Raw genomic sequence first — 27,845 nt, 5'->3', positions numbered from 1 at the left:
TGTGAATGGAGGGAAACATCTAGGATCTCCTGGTTGTCTAAGAACATGTACGATTTGGGGGAGAAAAGCATGTTTCCACCATCCTAGCTAAGATGATTTAATCGGGACGCTTGCCAAGGAGTCTTAATTGACAACTTTGAGAAACCTCTGTGCCATAGCGAGCACAGACTTCACTCTCTTCTCACCGCTGAACTTCAGGGTTCGTACTGGACAGTTAGTGTCCGATCCTAAACACCGAACATGGACTTCATTGGGTGAGGAATGGAGAGAGATTTTCATGCTCCAAAGTTTGGGTCTACATTGTTTTCAATGGGGTTCTGGTTCAAATTCTGGTACCCGACCCAAACTTGGACTAAAGTTCATGTTTGGTACCAAAACCCTACTTCTGGTGTATAAAAATGGATGCCATATGGGTGTAAAAAAACAGATATCTGGATGATACATGGATGATTTTTCCGATGCTCTTCTGAACCTGTCCTAATGGACGGCAGTGAAGCTGTAGATTAATGTGTTACAGTCTATGATGTGCTCCTTTCTATGTGACATGTCGGATATCAGATCTGCCAATATTAGAAGCAAGCCCGTTGCGAGACAGCTGCCGCATGTGCGTAGGAGCCGACTTGGCACGTAATATTGATCGGCCTCGGACATAGAGCAGGTCAGGTAGATGCTATCACGCAGGACGTCCACCTTCTGGTTTCATCCTGCGCTATATTCAGAACTGAATAACACGTCGGCTTCTTCTCCCCTGGGAAGCTGCCATTGTGAAAGTCAAGGAGGCGGACGATGATCCTGCAAATAGCAGAAAGACAAATGAAAAAAAAAAAAATGGGTAAGAGAACTAAGGCGCAAACATGACATTCTCCTACATTTTCTGACTTGTTCACCTTTGTGGAATTAAATAGATTTTCCTCTATGCTCTACCTACATAAAATATGCCTAAAATATACAGTGAATATAAAAAGTATTCACACCCTTGTTAAAATGCCATTTTTTTGTTGTTTAAACGCTGCAGTCAATCAGCGGCCAATGATTGGTTGCTGCTTTACTACTGCATCGGAATGGGGGCCACTGATTGGCTGCAGCTCTCACGTGACATTGCACCGCATCACAGGAATGGCTCCGGTAAGGGAGGGGAGTATAACATTTACATGGGGACTTGGGCATTTAAGAAAGTTTTATCCAAGTAGTGAACAACCCCTTTAAATAGGCCGATGCCGAGCCTCTCTGCCACCCACTCTGCCAGTGAGAATGTCCTGTTTTCATTCATCGGACAGGTGCACGATATCTACCATGTGTTGAACAGTTGCTTTGACAGCCCTCCCGCACAGCGCGCAGCAGCGTCTCTCCATGTCTGATATGCTGCAAAACCCTTTGACCTTTTAAAGGGAATATATCACCAGGTTTTTTTTCTATCCCCATAAGAATACCATAATGTAGGGCCAGACAGCCTGATTCTAGCGATGTATCACTTACAGGGCTGCATACTGTAGTTTTGATAAAATCACTGTTTTATCTGCTGCAGATCTACCAGTTCTCTGAATCCTGAGCTCTGTATAACCCCGCCCACATCACTGATTGGACGCCATCTGTGTATGGGCAGAAAGATGCCAATCAGTGGTGGGGGCGTGGCTGGACTTCCTGGCAGCAGGTTTACTAGTCCTCTTAGTGATAATATATTGCTGACAAAATAGTGATTTTTATCAAAACTACAGCAAGTAGCTCAGTAAGTGACACATCGCTAGAATCAGGGTCTCTGCCCCTACAAAATGCTGCTATCAGATTAGGTGGCAAAACCAGGTGACAGATTCCCTTTAAGTTCCTGGAAGTCCCACAGTTTACATGGACACAGTGAAGTTTGCACAAATAATTAAATCCTCCCTGAGGAAGACTTCAATATGGGGAGCAGCAGCCCCAATGACACAAATTAAAATAAGCTGCAGTACCTGACACAGCCCATGGACGAGAGTGGCGCTGTTTGCAAAATAAAAGGAAAATTTTTCCTAATAATATACCAACCCTTTTCAGGTAGTTTCTTAGCAATGGTCTTTTCATACAGAAAACTACATGATGGCATTGTGTTGTCATACTTCTTTCATGGCTTGTTTTTATATAAAGTCCTTATATACAAAGGAAGACATCAGGTGCGAGCCGTACGCGGAGCACAGAACGCAATGTACTGTGCAGAGCTCGAAGATGAATGTTATTTTAATGGGACAATAAAATGCAGGAAACGATGAATATTACTTTTGTGTAATCGGAAAATAGAATTAAAAAATGCATTATATTTTTGGGATTTTTTTTAACAAGCATTCAACAAGTATTAGAACAGAGTAACAAAAGCTGCAAAATAAACTAATGGCAAATACGTCACCTTTCAAAAAAAATAAATAAATACGTGAGTGAGAGATAGTTACCCTGATATGGAGTAGAAAATCATTAGTAAAGCATTCTAATTGTCAAAGAATTTAACATTTTAAGATTTAATAACACAAAAATACAATTATACAGTGCTTAAAAATATTGCATATTTTTATATATACTATGGGCTCCATATTGCAATATAGAGCCCATAATATATATATAAAATACTGCGATATGGAGCCCATAATATACAGTATATGGAGCCCATATTATATATGAAAATACTGCAATATGGAGCCCATATTATATATATAAAAATACTGCAATATGGAGCCCATAATATATATATAAAATACTGCGATATGGAGCCCATATTATATATAAAAATACTGCGATATGGAGCCCATATTATATATAAAAATACTGCAATATGGAGCCCATAATATATATATAAAATACTGCGATATGGAGCCCATAATATATATATATAAAATACTGCGATATGGAGCCCATATTATATATAAAAATACTGCGATATGGAGCCCATATTATATATAAAAATACTGCAATATGGAGCCCATATTATATATAAAAATACTGCAATATGGAGCCCATAATATATATATATAAAATACTGCGATATGGAGCCCATAATATATATATATAAAATACTGCGATATGGAGCCCATATTATATATAAAAATACTGCGATATGGAGCCCATATTATATATAAAAATACTGCAATATGGAGCCCATATTATATATAAAAATACTGCAATATGGAGCCCATATTATATATAAAAATACTGCAATATGGAGCCCATATTATATATAAAAATACTGCAATATGGAGCCTATATATATATATATATATATATATATATATATATATATATATATATATATATATAAATATATATATATATATATATATATATATATATATATATATATATATATATATAAATACTGCAATATAGAGCCCATATTATATATAAAAATACTGCAAAATGGAGCCGTATTATATATAAAACATACTGCTATATGGAGCCCATATTATACACTCACCGGCCACTTTATTAGGTACACCATGCTAGTAACGGGTTGGACCCCCTTTTGCCTTCAGAACTGCCTCAATTCTTCGTGGCATAGATTCAACAAGGTGCTGGAAGCATTCCTCAGAGATTTTGGTCCATATTGACATGATGGCATCACACAGTTGCCGCAGATTTGTCGGCTGCACATCCCAAAGATGCTCCATACAAGGCAGGATGGATCCATGCTTTCATGTTGTTTACGCCAAATTCTGACCCTACCATCCGAATGTCGCAGCAGAAATCGAGACTCATCAGACCAAGCAACGTTTTTCCAATCTTCTACTGTCCAATTTCGATGAGCTTGTACAAATTGTAGCCTCAGTTTCCTGTTCTTAGCTGAAAGGAGTGGTACCCGGTGTGGTCTTCTGCTGCTGTAGCCCATCTGCCTCAAAGTTCGACGCACTGTGCGTTCAGAGATGCTCTTAGGCCTACCTTGGTTGTAACGGGTGGCGATTTGAGTCACTGTTGCCTTTCTATCAGCTCGAACCAGTCTGCCCATTCTCCTCTGACCTCTGGCATCAACAAGGCATTTCCGCCCACAGAACTGCCGCTCACTGGATTTTTTTTCTTTTTCGGACCATTCTCTGTAAACCCTAGAGATGGTTGTGCGTGAAAATCCCAGTAGATCAGCAGTTTCTGAAATACTCAGACCAGCCCTTCTGGCACCAACAACCATGCCACGTTCAAAGGCACTCAAATCACCTTTCTTCCCCATACTGATGCTCGGTTTGAACTGCAGGAGATTGTCTTGACCATGTCTACATGCCTAAATGCACTGAGTTGCCGCCATGTGATTGGCTGATTAGAAATTAAGTGTTAACAAGAAGTTGGACAGGTGTACCTAACAAAGTGGCCAGTGAGTGTATATATAAAATACTGCTATATGGAGCCCATATTATATATAAAAATACTGCAACATGGAGCCATATTATATATATATAAAAAACACTGCAATATGGAGCCCATATTATATTTAAAAATACTGCAATATGGAGCCCATATTATGCATAGAAATACTGCAATATAGAGCCATATTATATATAAAAAAATACTGCAATATGGAGCCCATATTATGTAAAATACTGCAATATGGAGCCAATATTATATATATATATATATATATATATATATATATATATATATATATATATAAATACTGCAATATGGAGCCATATTTTATATAAAACATACTTCAATATGGAGCCATATTATATATAAAACATACTGCAATGTGGAGCCATATTATATATAAAACATACTGCAATATGGAGCCCATATTATATAAAATACTGCAATATGGAGCCCATATTATTTCTAAAAATACTGCTACTTGGAGCCCATATTGTATATAAAAATACTGCAAATAGATCAATGGCTGCACTCAAAATGTACTGTGCTAAGGCAAGGAAATGTGCAATATATGAAATGTGAATAGCATAATGGCTTGGGAAATATATGAAAAAACACATGAGATTCTTAGCACAAGATTTGGCCAAAAGTTGTGAGCCCATCCACCAAACGTCAAGGTAATCTCAGAACGGATGGGTAACTAACCTGTCTGCCTAGTGTGAACACTTACCTATGGCTAATAACATGGTAAAGCCTGTATTTATAGGAAGGTTAGAACCAACTGTGTTTGGATGTAGTTTCCATACACAGTGCCCAAATCATACCACAATACAGAGCCAAATAATATCAGTAGAACAAAAGAAAAAATTGAGTTCCAGCTCCGTAAAACATCCAGAAGTTTATTTAGTCCAACATTAAAAATAAGACAGATGCTCCCTAGCATGTGATAACTCCCAAAGAGAGGGGCACACGGCAACGCGTTTCGATCCTAAGATCTTTTTCAAAGCCATGTCTAGATCAGTTTGAGTTCCTGCTATATATGGGAACCCACCAATCAAATTTGATTATTGTATCACATGATAAGTTAAAACGTCATACTAAAACCATCAGTAATATATATAGACAAATATAAAATATTCACCCTATGTTTAGCAATAATGCAGCATAGTCTCTACACGTTTATTAAGACCCATCGGATATCTAGTATTGAGATGAAATATCCAATACGCCTCCCTGGTAAGGAGACGTCTTCTCATATCACCGCCTCGCCGAGGCACATTGACCTGCTCTATAGCTTGGACCTGAAAACTTGCCGTACTACGTGCATGACAATTGACAAAATGTCTGGAAGCAGCTGATATATTTCTGTTGTTATTAGCTATATTGTTAATATCATATAAATGTTCTCGAACGCGGGTTTTTAATTTCCTTGATGTGCACCCGATATATGATACATTACATATATTGCAATCTATTTTATATATCAAGTTTAAGGAGTTGCAATTTATATACTGCTTAATATTAAATTTAATTGTTTTTTCCATATTCTGAAAAGTTTTAGTTACTAAAGCATGTTTGCATGTACTGCAGTTGTTAGTGCCGCATCTATAAAAACCCGGATAGTTTAACCATGTTTTTTTCTGTTCCCTTGTGTGCATCTGAAATAAACTGTTTATTTCAGATGCACACAAGGGAACAGAAAAAAACATGGTTAAACTATCCGGGTTTTTATAGATGCGGCACTAACAACTGCAGTACATGCAAACATGCTTTAGTAACTAAAACTTTTCAGAATATGGAAAAAACAATTAAATTTAATATTAAGCAGTATATAAATTGCAACTCCTTAAACTTGATATATAAAATAGATTGCAATATATGTAATGTATCATATATCGGGTGCACATCAAGGAAATTAAAAACCCGCGTTCGAGAACATTTATATGATATTAACAATATAGCTAATAACAACAGAAATATATCAGCTGCTTCCAGACATTTTGTCAATTGTCATGCACGTAGTACGGCAAGTTTTCAGGTCCAAGCTATAGAGCAGGTCAATGTGCCTCGGCGAGGCGGTGATATGAGAAGACGTCTCCTTACCAGGGAGGCGTATTGGATATTTCATCTCAATACTAGATATCCGATGGGTCTTAATAAACGTGTAGAGACCATGCTGCATTATTGCTAAACATAGGGTGAATATTTTATATTTGTCTATATATATTACTGATGGTTTTAGTATGACGTTTTAACTTATCATGTGATACAATAATCAAATTTGATTGGTGGGTTCCCATATATAGCAGGAACTCAAACTGATCTAGACATGGCTTTGAAAAAGATCTTAGGATCGAAACGCGTTGCCGTGTGCCCCTCTCTTTGGGAGTTATCACATGCTAGGGAGCATCTGTCTTATTTTTAATGTTGGACTAAATAAACTTCTGGATGTTTTACGGAGCTGGAACTCAATTTTTTCTTTTGTTCTGTGGATCTTACTCGACTTCCTGCAAGCGGAGTTCCCTGCACCTGCGTTCATTAACGGTGAGCTGGCTTACAAACTTGTTTGTGTTTTTTTCATATTAGTTTATTGCTGGATTGCCGTGCCCCCGTTAAGCTCCCTATGCACATGTGTGTATGTTACTATATAAATACATAGGACTCATTTATACTCCCGTAAACGAGAGGGTGCCTGTTCACTCTATATAGTAGCATGGCTACGGATATACCTAGAGACCGGCTTCAAAAAGCTGCACAAGTGTTTTCTATTCAGCAAATGGATATATCAAAGAATAATGCTTTGTATGATAATTTGAATAAGTTGGAGACCACTATGATGTTGGAAACTAAAGTATGGTGGGATCAGACCACTTTGAAAAATTATATATCAAAAGAGATGATCCCCAGGGGGCTACGTATTAAGAAACTACCAACGACCATATACTCTGAACAGTTTTCGGAGGAATGGAACTCTATCTTAAGTAATTGCTCCAGTAACCTCATGAAATTGATCATTAAATATGAGGAAATAAAACTAAAGGATATACAGCAAGAAATGGAGGAAATAAACGCTACGCTGATGGAACATAAATCTAATACATCATATGATTCATCAATGACGAAAATAAAAGAAAAAGTAGCTGCCCTGGAGGAATTAATTATGGAAAGAAAAAAAAGAAAATTTACTAGAGACTCTAATGATTATCAAGCAAACATGGTCTATGAATGGGGCAAATGGACTAACACTAATGGAACCCCTAAATCCATACTGAAGCAGAGCCAGTCTCACCAAAAACGCAGCAACTATAGAAAAAGAACCAAATCGCACGTTTATTTCACATCTTCAGACCCGGATTCATCTGACAATCAGAGTAATACATCGGATATTTCCTCTAATGATAAAGGGATGCCTACCCCTAAACACAATTACCGCCAGGCAAAAAACGCAGGAGGCGGGGGGGCAGAAAACATAAACGAGGAAGGAATGACAACTCGCAACAAAAAGTTCCACAGGAAATAGACAATTTTACCAATGTATTAAACTTATCTAGTAGGTCTTTGACTGAGAATCAAACCCAAGTATTATCTCTGGGTCTCAATTTTGTGCCAGACCAAAACTTCGATTTATTCACAACCATTATGGATGTAAATAAATTTATCCGAAATTTGACTATTAAAAAACATTTCTTACAGGAACAAAAACTAGAGGAGAATACTCAACTAATAGATGATCCTATTGCTACTGAAATAACGAATGAATATGCTGATATGGATTTTACAGAGCAATTGACATTAGTCATGTTACAGGATCTTAATAATGAAGGAGTATCAGATTTAAATAAAATTGATGTATCCGAGGAATTTAAAACAAAAAACCCGTACTTCTATCCACTCCAGAATAGATCGGAATGTATGGATCGTTTTCAGGAGAGTGTTGAAAAAGAACTTAGACAGCTATATAATGAACATCAAAATAATGATACCAGAAATAACAACAACATATCTAGAAATTTTCAAAAAGCATTAAGAGAACTGAAAAACATGACAGATATTACCATCAAAATGTCAGATAAGGGGGGAGTGGTGGTAGTGTTAAATACACTAGATTACCACAATAAAATGATCGAACTATTATCTGACTCTAAAACTTATGAGAAATTAAAATCTAACCCATCCAACGCAATTATGAAAAAGAGGGATGTAATCATTAAGGAGGGTCAAAGCCTAGGAGTACTCACTAAAAAACAGACAGAGTACTTAATGGTAGAGAATCCTATTATCCCCATTATATATGGGGTTCCAAAGATACACAAAAAAGAAGGGATTCCACCCATGCGACCAATTGTGTCGGGTGTAGGATCATGCAACGAAAAACTATGCCAGTGGGTTGACTCTCTTCTTCAACTGTTAGTAAAACGGACCCCGGGATATATAAGAGATTCAAAGGAAGTCCTGAGAATTATGGACAGTAAAATATGGCAAGACAATTATTCATGGGTTTCCTGTGATGTCGTTTCTCTCTATACGTGCATTCCCCATCAGCTGGCTCTAAAGGCAATACAATACCATCTTATTAAATTTAGTGGTTTTTCCATGGACTTGACTAATTACCTGCTAGATGTGATTCAATTCTTGTTGTCTAATAATTTTTTTCTATTTGATAGTCAATTTTATGTACAGAAAACGGGAGTGGCAATGGGGGCCAAATACTCACCCTCCCTAGCCAATCTAGTCATGTCTTACTGGGAACTGGAATATGTGTTTTCTGAGGGCAACCCATATGCGGATGACATCTTGTGGTATGGCAGATACATAGACGACACCCTCATCATGTGGAGGGGGGATGCATCTGCCATACCACAATTTGTGGATTATCTGAATAATAACGATCATAATATTAAATTTACATATAAAATGAATAGCACCACAATTGTTTTCTTGGATTTGGAATTGAGTGGTGTTGCCAATCAGAAGGTTATCACTAAAACGCACTATAAACCAGTTAGTGGTAACACTATATTACATGCGGGGAGTAGTCATAATAAGCATACTATCAAGGCAATCCCAGTAGGAGAGTTCACCAGAATAAAAAGAAATTGCTCTGTAGCAGAAGATCTTCAGGGTGAATATAGGCAAATTGAAAACAAACTAAAAAAACGGAAATATCCTAATTGGGCAATAAATAGGGCAAAAAAAATAGTAGAAAAAAAAGATCGGACAAATCTTATAACAGCGGAAAAAAAGATAGACTCAAATAGGATTATAAAACCCTATATATGTTTCCAATATAGTCCCCAATACAATGAACTAAAAAATATCATTCACAGATATTTACCGGTACTATATGAGGATCAACAACTACAAAGCATTTTAAAATCAGGCATCAATGTAGTATCTAGAAGGGCTCCAAGTATAGGAAGCCAAATATCCCCCAGTTTATTTCAGATGCACACAAGGGAACAGAAAAAAACATGGTTAAACTATCCGGGTTTTTATAGATGCGGCACTAACAACTGCAGTACATGCAAACATGCTTTAGTAACTAAAACTTTTCAGAATATGGAAAAAACAATTAAATTTAATATTAAGCAGTATATAAATTGCAACTCCTTAAACTTGATATATAAAATAGATTGCAATATATGTAATGTATCATATATCGGGTGCACATCAAGGAAATTAAAAACCCGCGTTCGAGAACATTTATATGATATTAACAATATAGCTAATAACAACAGAAATATATCAGCTGCTTCCAGACATTTTGTCAATTGTCATGCACGTAGTACGGCAAGTTTTCAGGTCCAAGCTATAGAGCAGGTCAATGTGCCTCGGCGAGGCGGTGATATGAGAAGACGTCTCCTTACCAGGGAGGCGTATTGGATATTTCATCTCAATACTAGATATCCGATGGGTCTTAATAAACGTGTAGAGACTATGCTGCATTATTGCTAAACATAGGGTGAATATTTTATATTTGTCTATATATATTACTGATGGTTTTAGTATGACGTTTTAACTTATCATGTGATACAATAATCAAATTTGATTGGTGGGTTCCCATATATAGCAGGAACTCAAACTGATCTAGACATGGCTTTGAAAAAGATCTTAGGATCGAAACGCGTTGCCGTGTGCCCCTCTCTTTGGGAGTTATCACATGCTAGGGAGCATGTGTCTTATTTTTAATGTTGGACTAAATAAACTTCTGGATGTTTTACGGAGCTGGAACTCAATTTTTTCTTTTGTTCTGTGGATCTTACTCGACTTCCTGCAAGCGGAGTTCCCTGCACCTGCGTTCATTAACGGTGAGCTGGCTTACAAACTTGTTTGTGTTTTTTTCATATTAAATAATATCAGTACAGAGTGCAGAATAATTCACTATAAATTGCAAAAATGTTACCACAATATACCACTGTATAGTGCCTAAATAGTGCCACCATACTTTGTCAACATAATAGCTTTATACAGAGCCCAACTAACATCTCTGAGCAGAGCGCATGTAATAGTACTGCACCCATACAATACGACTACATAACCCACGTTATACTGCTATACAGTGACTAAAAATTATTCTGTAAAGTTTTTAAATAATACCACTACATGGTGCACAAGTAATAATACTTTATAGAGCCTATATAAAACTTATATATGGTACCTAAGTGCCAAATTTTACTTCAATACAGTGCCCAAATAATAACAGCAACAACAACAACAGCAACAACACAGAGGGCACAATAATAACCTACTACAATAAGGTGTCTACATAATACTGCTATACTGGGCCGGCATACGGTATAGCATACGGCTATTAAACAAAGCTCCCAAAAATACAAAATACTACAATACAGTGCCAAATTATACTTCTATACAATGCAACAACAACACTTTTCTTGTTTTCTATCTTCATCATGTGATTCTCAGTTTCCCACCGCGAAGGAGCAATTAATTCAGGATGAGCTTTCTATAATTATATTTATTAGTCTTAATGACCTTCCTCTCAAACACAATCACATCTTCTATCACTTGAGATGAGAGAAATAAGAATGCGGATTGGGATCTAAAAATATCACGCCGGTCCCTGCGGTATCTTCCTTGCTTCTCTCTTACTTTCCTCTTCTTCCACTATTCTACTTATCTACTTATAGGTCACATTCCTTTTAACAAACTTTACATATATCAGTAGTACAAGCGAGGATAAGAAACTTTATAATATATTTTAACAAAGAAATATGCTTCTTTCTACACTTATGAGCCACTTCTTCGCCCCCTCCGCTGAACTACGGAATCATATTACAGCTCCCTTTTGAAAAACTATGCAGAGGGGAGGTGAAAGGAAACGATAGGAGCTGAGAGAGAGAAGCAGAGAATGAGACACAAACACACAAGTATTGCTACTGCCTTTTATGAGCTATAATCACTGCTACACTGCTCAGTCCTGATGTATAGTGTACTCCATACCTCTGCTGTCATTAGTAAATATTTTATCTCACTCATGAGCTGTATTCACAGCTACACTGCTTAGTCCTTATATATAATGTTCTTCATGCCACTGCTGCTCCTTTTTAATAAGTGTTTTATCACACTCATGAGCTGTATTCACAGCTACACTGCTCAGTCCTGATGTATAATGTACTATATACTTCTGCTGCCCATTAGTAAATATTTTATCTCACTCATAAGCTGTATTCACAGCTACTCTTAGTCCTTATGTATAATGTCCTTCATGCCACTGCTGCTTCCTTTTAGTAAGTGTTTTATCTCACCCTAGTTGTATTCACTGCTACACTGCTCATTCATGTTTTATACTGGACTACATGCTGCTTCTTAGTATTTTATTTCACCCATGAACTGTATTCATGGCTATACTGCTCAGTCCTGATGTATAATGTTTTCCATGCCACTGTTGCTCCCTTTTAGTGTTTTATCTCTCCCGAGTTGTATTCACTGCTACAATGCTCATTCATGTTTTATTCTGTTCTACATGCTGCTTCTTAGTATTTGATTTTGCCCATGAACTGTATTCATGGCTATACCGCTCAGTCCTGATGTATAATGTTTTCCATGCTGCTGCTGCTGCTGCCTATTAGTGTTTTATGTTTCTCAACAGCTGTATTCACAGCTACACTGCTCAGTCCTACTGTATAATATCCTCTGTACATCTGCTACAGGAAAGCAGAAATCCTTAATGTAAGTGTGTGCTTTGTATAGGAGACATCATGGCAGCTAGTCTCCTTTCACTAGCACAAAGACAACTGAAAATTGGAGACAGGGTCTGCAGAGTGGAAAACAGAGGAAAATGCTGGATACAAGTCATATAATGGCAAGAAATAGTGTTATTTTCCTCATGTACACACATGGCAGCAAATTCTGAACAGTGGCCTGAAATGACTGGTGCAATATAAAGGGATTTTACAGTTTATGAGTAATAAAGCTTAATGTTTGTATAAATGTAAATGTTCTACAAGTTTTTAACAGTCCCAACCATTTTCAAGAACTTTGCTGTCAGTAAATGAGAACATTCTATTATGGAAACCTGTGGCTCTCGACTGAGAAGCAGGTATACAGTAATGAGTACGGCCAAAAGTGTTGGCACCCTTGAAATTGTTCCAGAAAATTAAGTATTTCTCCCAGAAATTTATTACAATTACACATATTTCGTTATACACGTTTATTTCCTTTGTGGTATTGGGACAACACAAAAAAAAAAGAGAAAACAAAACAAAACACAAATTGGATATAATTTCAAACTAAACTCCAAAAATGGTCTGGAATCTTTCTACAATTATGGATAAACAATGTTGTTTCAGGCATGTGAAGCTCGTTCAAACTCACCTGTGGCAAGTAACAGGTGTGGGCAATATGAAAATCAAACTTGAAACCAGATAAAAAGGGGAGAAGTTGACTCCATCTTTGCATTGTGTGTCTGTGCGTGCCACACTAAGCATGGAGAACAGAAAGAAGAGAACATTCTGAATACTTGAGAACCAAAATTCTTCAAAAATATTAACAATCTCAAGGTTACAAGTCCATCTCCAGAGATCTTGATGTTGTTTTGTCCTCTGTGCGCAACATATTCAAGAACTTTACAACCCATGGCACTGTAGCTAATCTACCTGGGTGTGAACAGCAGAAGAAAAAAAAAAATCAATGAAAGGTTGAAATACAGGATAGTCCAGATGGTCGATAAGCAGCCCCAATCAAGATCCAAAGAAATTCAAGCTCTCCTGCAGGCTCAGGTGCATCAGTGTCAGTGCGGACTGTCCATCGACAATTGAATTACATAAAACACTATGGCAAGAGACCCAAGAGGACCCCCACATAAAAAAGCTAGACTGCAGTTTGCCAAAATGTGAGTAAGATAAAATCCTCCTGGGAAAGCATCTTGTGGACAGATGAGACCAAGATGGAGCTTTTTCTTCAAGCATATCTTTCGATTTTCTGAAAACGGAATGAAGCCTATAAAGAAAAAAAAAAAACAGTACCTACAGTCGAATATGGTGGAGGTTCAAAGATGTTTTGAGGTTGTTTTGCTGCCTCTGGCACTGGGTGCCTTGTCTGTGTGCAAGTCATCATGAAATCTGAAGACTACCAAAGGATTTTGGGTCGCAATGTAGTGCCCAGTGTCAGAAAGATGGGCTTGCGTCTTTGGTCATGGGTCTTCTAGCAGGACAATGGCCCCCAATATACTTCAAGAAGCACCAGAAATGGAAGGAAACAAAGCGTTGTAGAGTTCTGAAGTGGCAGCAATCCGCTGATCACCTTTGGAGGGATCTTAAAATGACTGTTAGGAGAAGGCGCCTTCAATTTTGTCTGGGTTTTGTGTGGAATTATGTCCAATTTGCCTTTTTTCTCAGTTTGTGTTGTTACAAAACACACAATGGAAATAAACAGGTGTATAACAAAACATGAGAAATTGCAATAATTTTCTGGGAGAAACAATTCATTTTCTGGAACAATTTCAAGGGTGTCAACACTTTCGGCTATGATCGTATTTGTATCAATTGTGATTTATATCTAAACTCTGAAATGATCTATCTCTTCTCACAGCTGAGGGTTTGCTACAGTTGTACTCGGTCTTCACAGTTCTCTACGAGTTAAATATATCAACATTTCTCAGTGTTGACAGTTTGTTACAATGTATCAGTGCAGGTAAATTGCAGATAGACTGTTGACTTGGTTGGATACAATTGTAGCAAATCTCCGGATTTCCCTGTTGTCAGATTGTCACTTCTTGATTTCTCGTTTTGCAGAGCGTTGCTGGCAAAGTTCTAGAGAAAACGATAGAAGAATGGATGAAATATAAAGAAGACTGCTACAGACGGATGGAAAGAACGCCGCATCCCCAAGGTCAGCACCGCCATTGCTTCTTGTGGGAAGATAGTCATTATCGGAAGCGTTACCATTATTAATCACCACTTAAAAGCCGGGCTATTTTTCATTTTTTGCGCTTTTGATTTTTCCTCCCATTCTTTCATTTTTTTTTTTTTTTCTGCCCATCACTGACAGCGGAATTTAACACTCACCGGCCAGAAGCACATCATTCATCACATGATCTCGGGCCTCCAATGGGTTGTCGTAACCCCTGTGCCTGTCACTTCAATCCTCTTGTGAATGTCGGCCTGTGGCCGGCATTCATAGGAGTAATTTCTGCTATACATAGTAGTGCTGAAGATCAACTATGAATAGCACAGGTGATCGGACGATCGCTTCTTCAAGTTTCCTATGGGGACTATTAAATACAGTAAAAGGTAAAAAAAAAAAAAAGTTTCTGAAAATACAAAAAAAATAAATAAAAAAACCCACAAAAGTTAAAATCACCCCTCTTTTTCCTCATTAAAAGCAAAACAATGAAAAAAAAAAAAGAAAAAATACACATATTTGGTATCGTGTTAAAAAATGTCCGATCAGTAAACAGCGTAATGAGAAAAAAAAATCAAAAAGCCAGAATTATGTTTTTATAGCTGCCGCAACACTGCACTAAGAGGCGATCAAAACATCTTATCTCTCCCAAAATGGTATAATAAAAAATAAGCCCTCACACAGCCCCCCGATCCCAAAATATGAAAATGTTATGGGTCTTGGAAAATGGCACAAAAACAAATTTTTCATTTAATTTTTTTTTTTTTTTGCACAGTTTAGAATTTTTGAAAAAATACAAACAAAAAACTAAACTATACATGTTTGGTATCCATGTACTCGTACTGACCTGGGGAAACATATTGCCAAGTTAGTTTTACCATATACTGAATATGGTAAATAACATTCCCCAAAAACAGTTGTGAAATTGCACATATTATTGTAAAGCATTTTTTTTTTTACTTTTTTTTCTTTTTTAAGCTTAAAACAAAACGTAAAAAAAAAAGAAAAACAATGGCAGAATTGCTGATTTTTCATCATTTTATCCTACTTGGATTTTTATGGAATTCTATGGTATGAATGGTGTCATTCAAAACTACAACTCATCCTGCAAAGATTTGTACAATCAGCATCATTTCTATGAGTCACATCTCCGGGGCAGGTGAACTTCTGGGTTTTCAATGAGGCGCTCAGCCTGGAAAGACTGGTGACACTTGACCCCATAGGTCAGCATAAGGAAATGACCTTTCCTATAGCATCTGTCCATATATTTACAAGATGGATGACTGCAGGAAGTGAGACGGAGCTTACAAGCTGTTTCCCATAGCAGATGTGTTTACTTATAGGATAATTTTATCCTGAAAACCTATGAGAAATTCTGAATTTAATACCCAACCCAAACTTAGAGCACTGTAGGGATCCATAGTACTGGAAGTTCAGTTTAGTAGACCACCAGGGGGCCAGACATTATACAGCTGATACCTATAAAAGAGAGGTTCTGCAAAGAGTGGTTCTGCAGGGGGTGACCACAGACCATTTTTCTGTTCTTATCCTTTTTGGCTGTTGTTTTGGCCACTTTTGTATTTGTTATCATTGCTCTCGTCCTTCGAGGTACAGTAGCATGAGGCGGTGTCTACTGTTATGACCCCAGTGGACAGGGTCTCAGAGGAACGTGTAAGTCTGCGAGATTCAAAAATCCAGCTCATAGGGCTGTGGTAACTGGGTTGACCAAATAGCTACTCCTAACGCCAACACTAGAAGTAGCCGGGGATCATGCCTACGGTGATCGCTAGATGACTCGCGCCAGCCGGAGAATCTAACTACCCCTAGGAGAAGAAAACAAAGACCTCTCTTGCCTCCAGAGAAAGGGACCCCAAAGCAAGATACAAGCCCCCCACAAATAATAACGGTGAGGTAAGAGGAAATGACAAACACAGAAATGAACCAGGTTCAGCAAAGAGAGGCCCGCTTACTAATAGCAGAATATAGCAAGATAACTTATCTGGTCAACAAAAACCCTATAAAAATCCACGCTGGAGATTCAAGAACCCCCAAACCGTCTAACGGTCCGGGGGGAGAACACCAGCCCCCAGAGCTTCCAGCAAAGGTCAGGATACAGATTGGAACAAGCTGGACAAAAATACCAAACAAAACAAAAGCAAAAAGCAAGGAAGCAGACTTAGCTTGAAATACAGGAACCAGGATCATAGGACAAGAGCACAACAGATTAGCTCTGATTTCAACGATGCCAGGCATTGAACTGAAGGTCCAGGGAGCTTATATAGCAACGCCCCTGAACTAACGGCCCAGGTGAGGATATAGGAAAAGACAGAAGCTCCAGAGTCAAATCACTAATGACCACTAGAGGGAGCAAAAAGCAAAATCACAACAGTCTACAACCCACAGAAGTTTCTCAGGTAGTGCAGCTCATCCAGGTTGGCACATCAATGCTGTGTCTCTGCAACAACCCAAGAGCAGGACCGCTACCTCTTCCTTTGTGAAAGGAGGAACAGGAGGAGCAGAGCCAGAGCCTTGCAAAATGGATGTTAGTGGCCTGCTCGAGGTCATTTTGCAGGGCACAAAGGAGGAGATAGCAGTCCTGCTGCTGGGCTGTTGTCCTCCTACAGCCCCCTCCACTTTTCCTGGTGTACTAGTCTCTCTCCTTGTATCTGCTCCATGCTCTTGACACTGTGCCAACAGACACAGTTACCTTTCTTGCCACAGTTCTCATTGATATGTGATCCTGGATGAACTGGACTACCTGAGCAACTTCTGAGAGTTGTAGACACCGCCTCATGCTACTGTACAGTACCTCTAGGAGTGAGAGCAATGACAGAATTCAAAAGTGACCAAAACAACAGCCAAAAAGGATGAGAACAGAGAAATGGTCTGTGGTCACCCCCTGTAGAACCACTCCTTTATAGCGGTTGTCTTGCTAATTTATTTCTATCTGTTAGGTATATTCCATTTGCACAACAGCAGGGAAAATTGATTCATAATTTGCTCCATAACTGGACAGGTTGACTTCACAGAAGTGTGATTGACTTGGAGTAACATTGTGTTGTTTAAAGTGTTTCCTTTATTTTTCGAGCATATACTGTGTATATATATATATATATATACAGTGGGGCAAAAAAGTATTTAGTCAGTCAGCAATAGTGCAAGTTCCACCACTTAAAAAGATGAGAGGTGTCTGTAATTTACATCATAGGTAGACCTCAACTATGGGAGACAAACTGAGAAAAAAAAAATCCAGAAAATCACATTGTCTGTATTTTGATAATTTTATTTGCATATTATGGTGGAAAATAAGTATTTGGTCAGAAACAAACAATCCAGATTTCTGGCTCTCACAGACCTGTAACTTCTTCTTTAAGAGTCTCCTCTTTCCTCCACTCATTACCTGTAGTAATGGCTCCTGTTTAAACTTGTTATCAGTATAAAAGACACCTGTGCACACCCTCAAACAGTCTGACTCCAAACTCCACTATGGTGAAGACCAAAGAGCTGTCAAAGGACACCAGAAACAAAATTGTAGCCCTGCACCAGGCTGGGAAGACTGAATCTGCAATAGCCAACCAGCTTGGAGTGAAGAAATCAACAGTGGGAGCAATAATTAGAAAATGGAAGACATTCAAGACCACTGATAATCTCCCTCGATCTGGGGCTCCACGCAAAATCCCACCCCGTGGGGTCAGAATGATCACAAGAACGGTGAGCAAAAATCCTAGAACCACGCGGGGGGACCTAGTGAATGAACTGCAGAGAGCTGGGACCAATGTAACAAGGCCTACCATAAGTAACACACTACGCCACCATGGACTCAGATCCTGCAGTGCCAGACGTGTCCCACTGCTTAAGCCAGTACATGTCCGGGCCCGTCTGAAGTTTGCTAGAGAGCATTTGGATGATCCAGAGGAGTTTTGGGAGAATGTCCTATGGTCTGATGAAACCAAACTGGAACTGTTTGGTAGAAACACAACTTGTCGTGTTTGGAGGAAAAAGAATACTGAGTTGCATCCATCAAACACCATACCTACTGTAAAGCATGGTGGTGGAAACATCATGCTTTGGGGCTGTTTCTCTGCAAAGGGGCCAGGACGACTGATCCGGGTACATGAAAGAATGAATGGGGCCATATATCGTGAGATTTTGAGTGCAAACCTCCTTCCATCAGCAAGGGCATTGAAGATGAAACGTGGCTGGGTCTTTCAACAAGACAATGATCCAAAGCACACCGCCAGGGCAACGAAGGAGTGGCTTCGTAAGAAGCATTTCAAGGTCCTGGAGTGGCCTAGCCAGTCTCCAGATCTCAACCCTATAGAAAACCTTTGGAGGGAGTTGAAAGTCCGTGTTGCCAAGCGAAAAGCCAAAAACATCACTGCTCTAGAGGAGATCTGCATGGAGGAATGGGCCAACATACCAACAACAGTGTGTGGCAACCTTGTGAAGACTTACAGAAAACGTTTGACCTCTGTCATTGCCAACAAAGGATAGATTACAAAGTATTGAGATGAAATTTTGTTTCTGACCAAATACTTATTTTCCACCATAATATGCAAATAAAATGATAAAAAAACAGACAATGTGATTTTCTGGATTTTTTTTTCTCAGTTTGTCTCCCATAGTTGAGGTCTACCTATGATGTAAATTACAGACGCCTCTCATCTTTTTAAGTGGTGGAACTTGCACTATTGCTGACTGACTAAATACTTTTTTGCCCCACTGTATATAATCATAAAGTCCATAAAAGTATAATTTTGTTTTGTAAAGAAAAGAAAAACATTTTTTGGTCCTGTTGCAGAAAGTGATGAGAAAGTTGCATACACCAACATTGTATTTTATCTAAGGGGTCCGAAGAGTTCAAGTCCTCTTCCTCTATTTGCATATATAAATTTGGTATCTCCATAATCGTGCTGGGCCGGCAGAATAAAGTTATTGAATGGAAACCCAAAAAGCAACGACAAAATTGTTCTTGGATCTTGGAAAGAACAGATAAAAAAAAAACAACATAAGAGAGAAATGAAAACTGTGGCAGGAAAGGGTTAAAAATATTAATAGCATAGTGATAGGATCAGTGGGGCTCCAACCAATGGGATCCTCACCAACTAAAAGAATGGGGGGCACCAGTCCAGTTTGGGATCCTCAGCTGTTTTCCAACAAGTCTCTGCTGTTCCATGGATCCCATCATTGCATCTTCTGACTTTCTTCATTTTCGCTCCCCTCCTCATAGGTTTGCATTGCAATCGCACTTTTGATATGTACGCCTGCTGGCCAGATGGCGCACCGGGAGCGATCACCAGCATCTCTTGTCCTTATTATCTTCCTTGGTTCCAGAAAGGTAATTACATACTTATGTCATCTGCTTAGAATGTCTGGTATCCATTCTTTAATAAATTTTCAGCCTCATCATATGCGAACTGACTTCATATTGCAGTTTTCTGCCTATGTAATTAAGGATTATATTGAAAAATCCCTAGCGGTGGAGGTGATGAGATGCTGACAGTAATTTGCAGGTATTCTGTAGGATGTGGGGGTCTCAGGGACCTCCGGGAGAAGAACTTTTCAGCTACATGGATGGAGGATAGGCTGTCTTGTGACCTCTAGTGGTGATTTTGAAAACTGCAAGTTAAAGAGAATTGAAAACCTCACTTTCTTGGGTGAAATTTTTCCTGCGTTTCGGCTGCGCAGATATATTTTATAAATATGTACATATAATATTTTTTTATTTCATTTATTTTATTTTTTATACATATAATTATATTAAATAAAATATATATATATATTCTATATATTATGCGATAGCTTATATACCGTATATTCTATATATTATACCAAATTTTAAGGATCGTTTAAGCTATAAATGCTTATTAGGGGCTCTTTTGACTAAAAATAAGGGGATGCAGCCATAGTAAAGTATGGTCTCTGCATACAATGTAGCCCCATTTACTGGTCGAGAGCAATCCTGGGCAGAAAAATATGCGATGGGAAGGCGTTTGTAGCATGCATGTGGGCTGTCATGTGGATATGCAGACTTTTAATCTTGCTGTCCCCTTATAGCCTATGATTACCCACATATGGGTTAGTAGATGAATGCACAGTCCTCAGTATTGAGGTTTCTTGTCAGTAAAACATGGACAAGTCTCCCGCCGCTGCGGACTGGACGGATTCTGGGTGATGATCAATGGGACCCAACCGTGGAGGAACTCATCACAGTGTGAAGACGAGATGGAGCTGACGAAGGAAGAGGTGACGCCAGTATTATGGAGATATATCTAATACACTGGATTAAATATTGGGTTAAATTTGGGTTTAAAGGGGGCTTCCTTCCTTCAGAAAATGCCTGTCCCTCGTGGGGGTCTGGTGCTGAGTTTCCGCCTCTGCTTCCCATGCCTGCAGTACTGACATCACATCTACAGCGCTGCAGCCAATCGATGAGCTCAAGAGCTGCGAGCCGTTCATACCTTCAACACTGCGCTCAGTGATTGGCTGCAGTGCTGTCAACATGACGTCAGCACTGCTGACAATAGCAGACACCGGGAGCAGTGGCAGGGCCGGACCAGGGAAGGGTGAATAAAGCACAATTTGTTTATTTAAACAAAACTGCAGCCGGTGGACAAGGGTTTTCTAAAAGCGGAAAACCCCTTTAATTTTTCAATATAAATGCTATAACTGGTGATTGTAGTATTCCTCCGTCTGTTTGTCCAGGTGGGCACCAAGGACTTACTGCTGAGCTTCAGAGCGCTGTACACTGTGGGTTACTCGGTGTCCCTGATGGCGCTGCTGTCATCCCTACTGATACTAACCATGTGTAGGTAAATATCACCCCTAATGAGACCACCCGTCTGCCCGCCACGCCTCGCCGTATCCGCAGGGGTCGTCCTGATACTACAAGGTCTTTAACCCCTTCTTGGTGGGAGTATTTTTGTTTTTGCACTTCCATTTTTTCCCTCCCCTTCTTCAAAGTGTTAGAACTTTTTTTCAATTTTTCTGTTCATTTTGCCGTATGAAGGCTCGTTTTATTCCCCCGACGAGTTATAGGTTTGAGTGAAACCATTCACTTTACCATATACTGTACTGAAAAATGCTAAAAAAAAAAAAAATTTAGGTGCGGTAAAATGGTGAGACCCCCCAATGTTTCAGTATAAAGATGGACAGATGCATAAGTATTGTGGTATATAGTGAATTTAACAGGTTGGGCATCATAGGAAACATGGCAGCAAGGGGGCTTTCAGTAGGCTTCTGGGTACGGTGGGAGAGTGATGGGCACCCCCCAAAAAAAAGCGCCACAGAGTTTGAGCTGCCTAAATGCCACTTTCAGAGATGACAACAGCATTTAAGTGGTTAAATAGCAGCCATCAGAGCGATATCAGATCCCTGCTGTTAGAGGCAGTTGCTGACTGTATAATACAGCCGGCGCCCTCCACGTATGGAGCAGACAAAACTTTTGAGCCATATCCAAGAAATGACCAATAAAGGGTTTTCCGACATTTTAGGCAGGTGACCCTTACATGATGTCCATATCCAAGTACCTGCATGATAGGAGAGGTTCAGCTACAATGCGTCATGCTGCAGCTATGCAGGTAACTGCAACTTCCACCAGATAGCAGTAGAGTGGAAGGAAAGTAACAAGTCTGCAAGGGCAGACCTGCAGTGCTGCAGCGAAGCTACCACCAGGTGGCAGCAGAATAGTCAAACAAGCCGAGTCAAATCCTAGACTGTCACACAGTACAAAGGGAAAAACAATCACAGAGTCAGTGGAGAGCCAAAGGGTCAATACCAGACAAAAGGCAGAAGTACCAGGGACCAGAGGCAAAGTCAAGTCAGAGTCAAACACCAGGAAATCCAAAAGAAATCAGGAAACACTAAGACAGAACAGGCAGGGAAGGAGGAATAGACACAGGCAAGGTCAGAAAGCACAGCAGGACAAATCAGATACTCACGCCGAAGGCAGAAAATATATCTGACACCGCCTGCAGGATGCAACAGAGCTAAATAGCAAACCTGAACCCAGAATGTGGCAGAGCAAAGTTAACCATTGACATGGTCTGCCCGGAAAAAGGGCAGACAGGACTCAAAACCCAGACCGGATCATGACATAATGGGGGGTGCGTGGGCTGCATATGGGCCTGGGCCCCAGAGAAGGTTGGATACCCTGGTAAGAATTTGTAATGGAGCTTGGGGTTGAATGATGTATGAGGTTTATGGAAGATCTTCTTGGCCACACGGCCTCCAGTGCATGACAACCTTCTCCATCGGCCATTTATCAGAGGTGTAGACCATTGATTCTTCTGACCTGGATCCACCAAGTTCCTTATATCTTTCCAGGAAATTGCGCTGCACCAGGAATTACATCCACGCCAACCTGTTCTTCTCCTTTGCCCTGCGTGGAATATCGGTCATTGTGAGGGATGTTTTACAGGAGAAGAGATGGGGCATGCGGATCATTGAGGTGTCAGACTGGGAGATTCTCATCAGCAACAAGGTAAGAGAGGGGATGTCACCGTGCATAATCCTGCAATGATCAAGGAGGGTCTCGGAGGACGGCCCACCACTCTTCATATATTAATTAGCACCTTCAATGCGTGCCTGCTCAGTATATCTGAGTCTTTGTCAGGCGCTATAGATGACCATCCTTTATAATCAACTCGTTATCTAAGAAAACCAATTAACCAGACACCTAAAATGAACCTTGTTCTTCGATATATCATCTTATTCAGAATCATTTGGTCCTCTGAGGTTCCTCGAGACTTTATTATATTGACTAGCCCCAGGGGAACTTACTTTTACTAAACAGACTTCTTAATATCTGTACAGAATAGCACTTCTCCAAACAGAACTGGACTGGAATGAAGCGCTGAGCATTGATTGGCTGCAGTGCTGTTCACATGATGCCAGCGCTCTGTGTTGGACCTCGTGAAGTGAAAAATGCACTTTTTTTTTTTAAACCAGAGGGACAATTTTTTTAAAAACTGCAAAACCCCTTTAATAATTCCTTATACCATATATTATTAATGTCCTCCAGGCCGCCATCGGATGCCGCACGGCGCAGGTGATCATGCAGTACTGCATTCTGGCCAATCATTACTGGTTTGTGGTGGAGGCGGTCTACCTGTACAAGCTGCTTATCGGAGCCGTGTTCTCCGAGAAGAATAACTATACCCTCTACCTGTATCTTGGATGGGGTAATAAGGATATATTAGTTGTCCTCAGCCCGTGCAGTCAGGGGCGCTCATGCCATGTTCATTCGTTTCTCTCTCTCCGTCGCAGGGACGCCAGTTTTATTCGTAATTCCCTGGCTGACGCTGAAGTATCTCAAGGAGAATAAAGAGTGAGTGACGCCATATTAGATGTCCATGGCCAGGTTTTATTTTTACATATTTTTTACTTTTTCCAATTTTTTTTTTTTTTAAACTCTGATTGGTTGAGGTTTTCCTTTTCCAGATGCTGGGCCCTAAATGACAACATGGCCTACTGGTGGATTATCCGGATCCCCATCCTGCTGGCCTCTGTGGTGAGCGCTGACATTGGTATTACATTATATATACTGGGCTGTATACGGCGGATTTACTGGTGGGATGTCAAAAACAACAACTCCCGGCCTGGTCATCCTGACCTACCAACTGGTTGCTAAGCAACTCCCGGAACTCATTGGTGATGAGGCCTAATGTAATTGGCAATTGAGTAGTACAACAACTCCCGGCCTGGTCATCCTGGCCTGGATCGCAGCCTGGTCATCGCGGCCTGGTCATCCTGGCCTGGATCTCAGTCTGGTCATCGTGGCCTGGTCATCCTGGCCTGGGTCATCTTGGCCTGGTCATCCCGGCCGCCTGGATCTCGGCCTGTCATCCTGGCCTGGATCTCAGTCTGGTCATCGTGGCCTGGTCATCCTAGCCTGGATCTCAGCCTGGTCATCGTGGCCTGGTCATCCTGGCCTGGATCTCAGCCTGGGTCATCTTGGCCTGGTCATCCCGGCAGCCTGGATCTCGGCCTGGTCATCCTGGCCTGGATCTCAGCCTGGTCATCTTGGCCTGGTCATTCCGGCCTGGTCATCCCGACTTACCAACTGGTTGCTAAGCAACTCCCAGAACTCATTGGTGATGAGGCCTAATGTAATTGGCAATTGAGTAGTGCATCTCCCGGCCTTTTCATCCTGGCCTGGATCTCAGCCTGGTCATCGCGGCCTGGTCATCCTGGCCTGGATCTCAGCCTGGTCATCTTGGCCTGGTCATCCCGGCCGCCTGGATCTCGGCCTGGTCATCCTGGCCTGGATCTCAGCCTGGTCATCTTGGCCTGGTCATTCCGGCCTGGTCATCCCGACTTACCAACTGGTTGCTAAGCAACTCCCAGAACTCATTGGTGATGAGGCCTAATGTAATTGGCAATTGAGTAGTGCATCTCCCGGCCTTTTCATCCTGGTCTGGATCTCAGCCTGGTCATCGCGGCCTGGTCATCCTGGCCTGGATCTCAGCCTGGTCATCGCGGCCTGGTCATCCTGGCCTGGATCTCAGCCTGGTCATCGCGGCCTGGTCATCCTGGCCTGGATCTCAGCCTGGTCATCCCAGCCTACCAACTGGTTGCTAAGCAACTCAAAGAACTCATTGGTGATGAGGACTAATGTTATTGCCAATTAAGTAGTCATTAAAGGGGTCTTTCTTTGCAAATCTTTTAAGACACAACCCAGTGGGCTACACGAATTTGCCAGGATGGTCCTGATATGTTTGTTTCCAAACATAAGTTGGCCAAAAAGAAGTGAGGTTCATATATACCCTGGCCCTCCCCCAGCAGTTTTGTGATTACCGGGGGACATCCTTGCTGTTTGGTCTCGTGCACACAACTGATTTTCTCATGCGAGTGCTATCCGTTATGGCGCTCGTACCTACAATATTCTACGGGGATGTGCACAAATCCCATTTTTTCTCAGACCAAGTGGTCTGGGGAAAAAAATCAGAGACATGTCCGAGTGTTGTATCAAAATCAATGAGTCAGTGGAAAAAAAAAATGGAAGACATCTGAGTGGTCTGATTTTCAGGGATGACAAAATGGAGAATTTTTTTTCTCCACATCCAAGAAAAACTGATCCAACTCTGATCAGAATAATCGGACTATCTTTCTCCGATGTGAAGACATCGGTCTTGTGAACCTGCCCCAAACGTCCATTTTTTTTTCACATGCAAGAAAAAAAAATGTTTTTTTTTTCCTGGTGCCGGATTAGATTTCCATCCATTCTGGTTCGTGTGTCCATTAGAACCATTAATATTTAATATGTTTTTCTTGCATACAAAAAAGAAAAAATCTTCTACCTATCAAACAGCTAAAAACAGACGGCACTTGGACGGCGCATAGATGACATCCATTATTTTTCTTTAAGGATCCATTGATTTTAATGGGTGACTTAAATAGTTTGGATAAAAATCGGACAAGTCTCCATTTTTACTTTTGCAGGCACTTGGTATTAAAAAACCACATAGATGTGACCAGCCCCGTAGACTATAATGGGTGCGTGTTCTAGCCGTGAAATCACAGATCGGACATGTATGTGAAAAACAGACTCCATTAGACACGATGGGAATTTTTCGATGATGTGCTCCTTACACCCAATATCTTCCTTACTCCTTAGATTAACCTTGTGATTTTTATGAGGATCTTGAAAATGATATTGTCCAAGCTGAGAGCCAATCAGAAAGGTTTTGCGGACTACAAACTGAGGTGAGGATCAATTATCCCAGTTATGTCCTGTATCCCTCCAGGGATGCCGTGTATATTGCCTTTGCGAGGGATGTAGTCGCACTTTGTTCTGGCCGATAGAGCGGGTATATCCTGCACACCGTATGGCGGCACTATTCTATGCACTGTATAAGAAAGCAATATGAAAACCTGCGTTGGTGGGAATCAATTTGTAGGACCCATCACGTCAGCAATCTGTGCCCACCGAATTAGAGCCCCAAGAAGTGTCTCCCATCTCCCGGCATCTGCGGCTCTTCTTTAGATTATTATACTGCAACAAGGCCGGGTAACCAAAAGAGGAGCCGCAGCTGCCGGGAGGAAAGAAGCGGTTCTCAGCGTCCACAGATTCGATTCGCACTAACTCTAATCGCACCTAATGAGGGGGCAGCTAAAAAAATGGCAGCTAAAAAAATGGCAGCTATGGGCATCTCCATGTTTTTTTAACTCTTAGCTTTCAGAAATAAGCCTTATGAATGGAATGGGTCTTGCAGGTGTGGTGCCGCTTCCCATCATTAGGATACGTTTCTCTGATTGCTTCACCTGTCATTCACATCAATGAGCGCTCTCCCCCGCCGCTTTATACAGCTCCGTTTGGTGCTGATTGCACAGTCTGTACCTGACAGGTCCTTGTCACAGCAGAACGCGCGCTGGGGGGGGGGCCGCCATTCATCACTTACCCATGAATAGAGGCCACACAAATACCGCCTTGATTATTTAGATGCCTTGTCCTAGACTGTGTATTTTTAGCTTGCATTTCTAGGCCTAGAAAAGTCTTATAGGGGGAGCATCAACAGCCATAAATACGTAATGTTTATTACCTGGTATAAATGCCGCTGTTCTCCTGAATCCGGCATTGCCTTTCTTTTGTTTCTGCGCCTCTCCGTTCCTGAGATAGGGACCTCTGTTCTGTGTATGTAAATCTACTGTAGTTCTCAACTCTTCTCTGTGAACATTCTCTTGCTGACCACACCCAGTTGCCTAACAAGACTAGATTTATGCACAAGGAAAAGGGGACCATATCTTGGGAACGGAGAGGCGCAGGAAGAAAAGAAAAACATCGCCGGATTCAGAATAACAGCAGCATTTACACTGAATTAAAATAAATTACATATTCATGAAAAGTGACAGATCCTCTTTTAAAAGTCAAAGAACTTTAGAAGCATTTGGGGTCTATGATGGTATTTATTTACTGATGCTAGGTACCAACAGCAGGTTTGGATGCTTCATCCTTGGTTTAGCACTAGCCCATGTAAAACAGATCTTTTATTCACCAATGGACCCTACAGACTGCCTCTTCACATGAACAGGAACGCTCTGCAGTGGGCGGCTGGAAGCGACGCTGTGCAGAGGATGCAGCGCTGTGCAGAGGATGCAGCGGCCTCTTCATTGTCAATGGTCTGCTGGGGTCCCCACCAATCCAAAGCGGCCGCATATCCTAGTAATAGGCG

General features: G+C 40.5%; 1 protein-coding gene across 2 annotated transcripts in view; it reads left to right on the top strand.

The window, feature by feature from the left end:
* The window catches only part of LOC143785598 (glucagon receptor-like), a 100,252-nt gene that overhangs the window by 69,279 nt on the left and 3,128 nt on the right, over window positions 1–27,845 (top strand). For both annotated transcript variants that reach the window (XM_077274596.1, XM_077274595.1), the window contains 9 exons: window positions 14,565–14,661; window positions 19,904–20,011; window positions 20,798–20,919; window positions 21,379–21,485; window positions 22,999–23,155; window positions 23,696–23,855; window positions 23,941–24,001; window positions 24,115–24,184; window positions 26,291–26,379. In XM_077274596.1, the coding sequence (XP_077130711.1) occupies window positions 14,565–14,661; window positions 19,904–20,011; window positions 20,798–20,919; window positions 21,379–21,485; window positions 22,999–23,155; window positions 23,696–23,855; window positions 23,941–24,001; window positions 24,115–24,184; window positions 26,291–26,379 (971 nt within the window). The remainder of the gene's footprint in view (window positions 1–14,564; window positions 14,662–19,903; window positions 20,012–20,797; window positions 20,920–21,378; window positions 21,486–22,998; window positions 23,156–23,695; window positions 23,856–23,940; window positions 24,002–24,114; window positions 24,185–26,290; window positions 26,380–27,845) is intronic.

The sequence above is a fragment of the Ranitomeya variabilis genome, chromosome 7 (assembly GCF_051348905.1).
Source record: "Ranitomeya variabilis isolate aRanVar5 chromosome 7, aRanVar5.hap1, whole genome shotgun sequence".
Classification (NCBI taxonomy): domain Eukaryota; kingdom Metazoa; phylum Chordata; class Amphibia; order Anura; family Dendrobatidae; genus Ranitomeya; species Ranitomeya variabilis.
The sequence above is the reverse complement of the archived record's forward strand: the minus strand, read 5'-3'. Positions and strand labels throughout refer to the sequence as shown.